General features: G+C 31.4%; 1 protein-coding gene across 1 annotated transcript; it reads right to left on the bottom strand.

Moving 5' to 3' along the window:
• Positions 1–5,488: 5,488 nt before the first annotated feature.
• LOC136080583 (uncharacterized) lies at positions 5,489–7,684 on the bottom strand. The gene is made up of 2 exons (XM_065797405.1): positions 7,412–7,684; positions 5,489–7,337 (listed from the first exon to the last, which is right to left on the bottom strand). The coding sequence occupies exon 2, from the start codon at positions 7,293–7,295 to the stop codon at positions 6,834–6,836; it is 462 nt and encodes a 153-aa protein (XP_065653477.1). The 5' UTR covers positions 7,296–7,337; positions 7,412–7,684; the 3' UTR covers positions 5,489–6,833.
• Between the last annotated feature and the right edge of the window lie 285 nt (positions 7,685–7,969).

The raw sequence follows: 7,969 nt of genomic DNA, 5'->3' as shown, positions 1-7,969 counted from the left end.
TGTTTTTAAATTCATCATTTTCATTCTAAATCATCTTTGTTTTCAAATTCATCTCTCATTCTATTATACATCATTGCTTGTATCTCTTAATATACTCTAGACATATTTGCAGCACTGCCATAAGAGTGACCTCAACAATTATTGAAATTTAAGTGACAATTCTTGCCTTAAAATTTGAATACCTGTTTTGTAATGAGTACACCGACGCGGTTTTTCTTAATTAAAAATATCAAAAGTTTTTCGACCGGCTTTTCGTCATTAGGCGAAATGCACCGAACAATTTGAATTGACTGAAATATTAAAATAGAGAGCAAGTAAAATCTAGTATAATTGCTTTTGACAATTCTTGCCTTAAATTTACACTTCCCATTATATTAATATGGTGACACCACCAAAAATAGCTATTTGTTTAAAAATAGCTATTTGCGAGCAGCATCTGCTATCACTGCTGTTAATGGTTTCGTTAAGACTGGCATTTTCCCGATAAATCGAAATGTTTTTACAGACAATGATTTTGCCTCAGCACTTTCAACTGATATTCCTCTGCAGTTGCTCAATAAAAAAATAAAAAAAACGTTAAAAGATGTTCCTGGTCAAACATTAATCTCGCCACAGCAGATTCTAGACATTGCTCAAAATGAGGATCTACCCATTGAGCTTCAGGCCTCAAAAGTTGTAACGCCAGTTGTTAATCAAGTTCTGACAGAAAGTCTCAACTTTTCAGAGCCAGTTGTTCCACCAACAGTATCAAATAAAAACCAATATTTTCCCTTGACAAAAGCTTCTCCTATTCCAAAGATTATTACTCCTCGAAAAAAAAAAATCATCAGCACAAGGGTTTACTGCTGTTTTGACAAGCAGTCCATACAAATATGATTTGGAAGAAAAGCAAAATATAAAGACAAAAATGTTATTAAAAGAAAACCAAAAGTTATTAACAGAAATCATAAGAGCAAAAGAAAAAAAAAATTACGAAAGCCAAAAAAAGACCTCACTTCATCAAAGAAACTGATAAAAAAAAAAAAAAAAAAGCAGTGCTATGTGCTGAAGAATTGAACAATAAAGATAACTAATCTTTACCGCTATAAGTAATAAATAAAACTGAGGTTTCATTTTTTTAAATATATTTGAAAAGACCACTTTTAAATTTTGTTGAGCTAAATATTGTATTTATGTTTATTGCAATTATAAAAAGCACTTACGTTTATTATGTTTTTTGATATTTTTTAAAATTAAACATATTATCTTTTAATTTGCACAAGATTAGTTCGAGAGTTGTTACTTCAATTTAGGCACATGGTACATTCTGCCTCAGTTGAGTTTACTCAGAGTCTCAAATTTTAATGTGAACAATGAACAGAAGATTATGTACCATCAATAAATTACAGTCAATTTTTGTTTAATAATTAGGTTTTATTTTTTTTTGAAATCGCCAAGTCGTTTGGAATAGGTTTGTTTGTAAGAGTGATATAGTCTAAAGCGGGACATCTTCAAACGAAGGTGCCGAAGCTAAAATTATTCGTTAGTCTTTGGTAGCACTAGATATAATCAAACTTTGCTTTTTTCCATTATTATTATTATATTAGTTGCTTTTGTTGTTTAATTCACATCAACATCCATCCCAGTTATCAAAAACTAAAGCAACTTGAGAATAACAATGACTGATCCATCATAACCAGTAAACTTAAAAGTAATCTGATCAATTTCTTGAAAAGACTGTAAAAGAACCAAGTTAGAGGCTCAATAATTGTAAAACCTACACCAGCAGATAAAGTAGTCATAGTATCTAATACTTTTTGAGGGTTTCCTTTTAATGTTACTGCGTTTGAAGATATTTTATCACATTCCACTGTATATATGCCAGGAGTACCACTATCTATATAGGATATAAATTTTCGTTAAGCTATTTTAGTAACAACCAGAGAAGCAATAATTAGTTGATTGTTATATTCAATTGTACTGTCCATTTTCAATTCTAAATTGCTAACAATCATGTATGTGCCTGGGTTAAGACAGTAATCAATTGGTCGAGATGCATTTTACAATATCTTTTTATAAATAGTTGTATCATCCGCATTATTTTCTGGGCGGTGAATACGATCTTCTAATACGTTAATAAACTTTTGCTAAGCTAAAATTGCGCTCGCACGTTTGTCTCCAATTATTGAGCTACTCAGTTACCTCGAACTATTGAGCTATCGGGTACAACTCAGTTGTGCCGATAAAAGGCAAACGCTGTATTCACGAATAGATTCTAAAATAAAAATGAATCAATATTAAAATCATTTTTAATTTTTTCAAAAACATCGTTATTATAATCACATTTAAAAGGATTAAAATATTCCGAATCTTAACGAAATGTTTGGAACAGCATATAATTTGTAAATAATACATATGCAAACTTATTAAAAAGTCACCTAAAAGAAATTCCAAACTTGATGCTATTAGAGAACTAACGGAAAACAATTATAATATAAGTACTTATAACAATTATACTATAAGCACTTATACTAATTATACTATTAGCACTTAACAATTATATTACTAGCCATAGGCGCTGGAACATAGGGTGCAGGACGGGCAACTGCCCACCCAACATTTCTGCACCGGGGGCAGAGGATATCTTCTTCCCTCCCCCCCCCCCATCCAAAATGTCACTATCCGCGATTCAAAACAGCGATAATTTTATGCACTCCGAAGAAAAAAAACTTTTCCATTCAAAAGAATGCAAAAGTTCTTTTTTTTGTAAAGAACTTTTGCCTTCGATAAGAAAGTATTTTAGCTTATCGATATTTGTATTTAAGCTCCTGATGTTGATGTGTATTACCGTGAACTTTCCTATGTTAGTTTGGAGTTCAGCTTTAAAAGTTTTAATAAAAAAATATGTAGAGTCAAATACTTTTCTGTTATAAAAGAAAATATCGCCCTCATATAAATCAGTCGTAAAAAAATATTTTCAATTTTGAAAACGTCTAAACGCAACTTTTGAAAGTCTATTGTTTCAAAGTCATTATCCATGACAAAAAAGAGAACTAAATTAAGAATTTTTCAATAGAATTCGATTAGTAAAAAAATTTCATTGTATAGAGTATAGAGTACAGACTAGCAGCAGCTTTAAAAGACTTTGAACCAAGTACCCGCAGGTTATTTGACATGGTGGAACAGGTAATTGCGTTTTATTAGGTAATTGCGTGTTTATCTGTTCCAATATCCGTAGCTGGTTCTGAAAGGTCCTTCAGTACATTGAGACGGCTTAATACTTGGCTGCGGTCAACAATGTCACAGAGTCGCCTCACTCACCTCGCTTTAATGCACATTAACAAAGATTACCTAGACAAGGTTGACATTACAGCACTCATGAAAGAGTTTGCGGCTAAAACCCGTGAACGTTGATCCGTATTTGGGCATTTTTTACAGTAACTGTAATTGTTTTTGGTAAATTTTGTTTTAACCCAAATAATTAAATATAATGATTTAAAAAGGATTGCAAATCTGAATTTAGCAGGGTTAGTTATGCCTAAAAAAATTTTAGTGGGATAACGCCCCCCAAACACCCCATTTAGGAAGGGGTACCCCTCCCTAAGCCCCACCCATTTCTGCCCCCCCCCCCTCCTCCAATCTTTAAACACTTCCAGCGCCTGTCACTTTTTGTTAAATAATTTTATATCAGTTTCTACTCTAGATTTAGGAACAGACATATTAGCAGCTCCGTCATAGCATTGACCACACCCATCTTCTCATCTCAAATTCATCCTCAAGAGAATACCTTTGAGAACACGCACAGTTTCTTCAAAAGTTGTATATCGTAACGGATGTATACCAATGAACACTGCGTGTGTTTGTAAATAATCATTGACCCATCGATGACAAACAAACATTTTTGCATATATGAAAAATGTACATGTTAAAAATGTTTTACATATATGTTTTTCCCTAATAATTATAATTTAAAATTTTTTTTTGGGAGGCTAAGACCCCCTAGCCCCTCCGGTGGTTACGGCTCTGAAATATGAAACTAACACTTAGTTGGTAATAAGTAATAAACAGTTATGGTATAATGTAGCCAAACGGCAACGCAACAGTAATAGACAGAAAACTGCTTCTGTCTTGAAATAGTTTTTATTTTACAATGCTTCAATTTTAATTTATAATCTTTTCTTGCATTTGACGTCCTTAACTTTTTTTGAGCGAACTAATATATATATATATATATATATATATATATTATATATATATATATATATATATATATATATATATATATATATAGCTTAAAAATTTTTTAACAAATCTGAGTAAAAGTTCCAAGTAACAAAAGAAAAACTATTCAAACTAAGGTGAGTAAAACTTTTTACAATTTATCTAACTAATATATTTTACTCATCTTAGTTTGAATAGTTTTTTTTTGTTACCTGGAACTTTTACATATATACCCCTTTACTAGGCCTGTCAACTTATAAGTAATAAAAAATATATATATAAAAACTTTTTAAAAACAACGTTTTAAAAATGGACCTAAAAAGTAAGAAATATACTGCTTCACGAAACCAAAGGACTTTGTGTACGTACACAACCTGAAATATCCATTAAAGTCAGGGGCGGACTGAGGCTTGAAATCAGCCTGGAAGTTTCACAATTGTTCGGCCCACATCAAAGAAAAAGAAAGTATAGAAACGGGTTAAAATTTATAAAACCTGAGAAAATATTTAAATTCTAATTAGATAAATTTTTTGCAGTTCGTCCCTTTCTTTTCTTGCGTTAACTCATTTTGAAATTTTGACCGACCTGATTTAGGCCGGCCCACCGGCCCAAATTTATACCGGCCCACCGGGAATTCTCCCGGTGCTCCCTGGGGCCAGTCAGCCACTGATTTAAGTCAATGACTAAAAATATTGGGCGCCAATAGGAACGAGTTGTACTTAGTTGCCTTACATTTTCAGTCATTGACTTAAACGGATATTTCAGGTTGTGTACGTACCCAAAGTCCTTGGATCCCTACTTTTTAGTCCATTTTTAAAATGTTATTTTTAAAAAGTTTTTATATATATATTTTTTTTATTATTCAACACCGCACAGTGGGCGGAATTTCAAAAAACCTGGCCAAAAGTCAAAAAATGATTATAATTGATGGAAAATTTCTGTAAAGCATTTTTTTGGATCCCCAACTTTGAATTTGACATAAGTGTACCAAAATTCAATAATGGTAGATCCAAAATGGCGGTGTTTTAAAAACATTAATCATTAGAAATGCCTTTGGGCTTTCGTGTTTAACCAATTAGTTCTAATTCGACATTTAAGTTCAATAGACTAATGTATTATTTACATTACATATATAAACACTATATATAATACCGATATATAATGTATTATGACTGTATTATTATGCCGCAATGTTAAAAAAAATAAATTGAAAAATTCATTATTTATTCTACTTATTTATTTGTTCAAGGAAAACAAGGAAAACTTTTATTTGCATCATTTATCATAATTGTTTCATTTATATTACTTTAAAATAAATCACCACTGTCATCTGAATCATTTATTGTTGAAATATTGTTGATAAACTCAATCACAGACGAATGAGTTTCAGAGTTTTCGTTAATCTCCGGAGGTAATAACATTTGTAAAGCTTAAGAAGACAAAGATCTGCTAACTTTTGCATGAGATTTTAAAAGTGAAGATATTGCAGGATCTGACGAAACCAGAAGTCTGCAAAAAACGTCATGCATTGTATTTTTTCTGGAATTTTTCCTGGAGAAATCTTCGCGATATTTTTAAGTCTTTGTTTCTCGATTCCTGTGCATCCTCAGATAGTTGTCCTATGGGTAGTATTGCTGTTTTTGTTATTAAGGCTCCATGAATAAGTACTTTGTGTACTGTTGTAGGCATGTTGCACCAAGGACACTTTTCAACAAAAAGTAGTGCAGTTTCGGTAGAATAGTTATCGAGTTTGTCTGCGTCTATTGGAAAGCCACTAGATAATACCTGTAAAATTACATGAAACCGATTTATTAGTTCTAAATCCACTTCTAGAATATCAGCAGACACTTGTGAGTTTTTAAAAAATCTTCGAGCTGTATTTCCGTCATTTGTATTACCGCATCTTGGTTTCGGTCGATCAACTATTAACCCTAGCTGCAGCTTAAAAGCATTCTGAATTAACAATTTTTGTTGTAATATTATACTTTTTTCAATGTCAGAACGTGCTTGCCATTTTTTTGTTCCAAGTTTATACCCAAGATGCAAAAAACATTCAAAAAAGCAAATCCATGCGTGCAACGTTGATAAACCGTATTCCAATTTTGATTCGTCAACTTTTATTTCTTTAACGAAATTGATATTATTGAATTGACTCGAAGTAGCAGAACACAAATAACACCGCATTGTTGATTTCATCAATGTTATTGCATTGCAAACTTTTCCGTCAATCATTGTCATAACCAATTTATAATGTATTTTAATTTCTATTTCATGTTGAACAATGATGAGAGGAACCAGTGATTTAATTTTATCTTCAATATAGTCTTTTTCATTAATGCTTGTATGAACATTTTCGTGAAGAAATTGAAGTCTGATAGGTCGGCAAAATCGAGTAGATGAGGGTGTCCTATTTTTCCATAGAATAATATCTTGACCTAAAACTGAATTTGTACACAAAAGTTGTAATGGTACAAGTGAAGTCAGAAAAACATTTGCATCTGAGTTTCTTCCATCGGCAAATCTCTGTTTATATTCGCTATGACCGGAACTGCCATCAAACCCCCACTTAAGAATTAAAATAAAATTTGATAAAAGATTTACATTCAAGGAGTCAATTACATTTTGTTGAGTTTTTATAATTGTGATTTAATCAAGTGTGATTTAATAAAGATTGCAGTTTTACTTCGGCGCTTAGTTATATATTCAGGGTAACACATTTTCTTGGCTTCTTTAAGTTTTTCGTAAGATGGTGAAAAAGAAGAGCTATTCGCAATTGCAGCACTTCTTATAATGCAATATTGATGTTTAGAAAGCTTTGCTTCCATTAGTATAGAAAGAGCTGTTTCAGCACATAGTTCAGATGTTTGTGAAATTTGGGACAATTTAAGGCTCTCTATATAGTTTGCGACTCGGTGTTGAATTGTGGAAGGTAAATCTTTAACTGTAACTCCGGCATTGCATGCTCCTGAAGCCCGAAGACTCATCTGAGAAGCAAATGCTAACTCGGATGAACTAAATGTCGAACGCATTTCCTCTGTTTTTCGCCGTTTCGTTCGTTCAATAGCTTCATCAAAATTCAAAGGTGGTCGACCCATTGCACTATGGCTTTTTCTCTCTTTATTTCGTGCTTGAACAATCTGAAATTATTTCAATGTTTAGTAAATATTAAAAAGTTTAAAACTTTAATAGAGATAAGCATTAAATAACTTACACAAATATTTGTTGAGGCTTTTAACCAAGTGTCATGTGTCTTCAAAAATATTTTTTTTGTTCGGTTACTACTTTTCCATTTTATTTTTAATTTTGTCAATACATTTTTTAGTTTCTTTTTATCATCTGTTGAAAATTGGAAACAAATTTTACTTCTTAGACACAACTGTGATTGCAAAATATTAAGCTGGTCATCTAGATCTGAAGATAACTCGTTTTTTAAAATTTCAAAAATTTCAATTCGAGGAATTTGCAAATGATCTTTTTGTGAACCTTAGATATTAATTGAAAATATAATAATTGAAAAAATCATAAAAAAATTATAACTTTACTAAACTAATTAAAAATAAAGTAAAAAGTAATCGATAATATATTATATTATATAAATTCGATATATAAGAGAAAGGTAAAATATACTGTTAATCATATGATTGTATATAGATATAGTTATTATGTTTTTTGAGAAACTGATTTTGTAAAATTCAATAAAACTATACAAAAATCGTCGTAGCTGAGGTAAAAAAGACGTCGTAACCGAGGGGGTTTGTCTCCCCCCCCC

The sequence above is a fragment of the Hydra vulgaris genome, chromosome 05 (genome assembly GCF_038396675.1).
Source record: "Hydra vulgaris chromosome 05, alternate assembly HydraT2T_AEP".
NCBI classification, from domain to species: Eukaryota; Metazoa; Cnidaria; class Hydrozoa; order Anthoathecata; family Hydridae; genus Hydra; species Hydra vulgaris.
Note: the sequence above shows the minus strand (reverse complement) of the source record. Positions and strands in the feature narration are given on the sequence as shown.

Coding starts and splice junctions, on each gene's coding strand:
- LOC136080583 (XM_065797405.1), bottom strand. CDS start 7,295: ATGGGTCGACCACCTTTGAATTTTGATGAAGCTATTGAACGAACGAAA.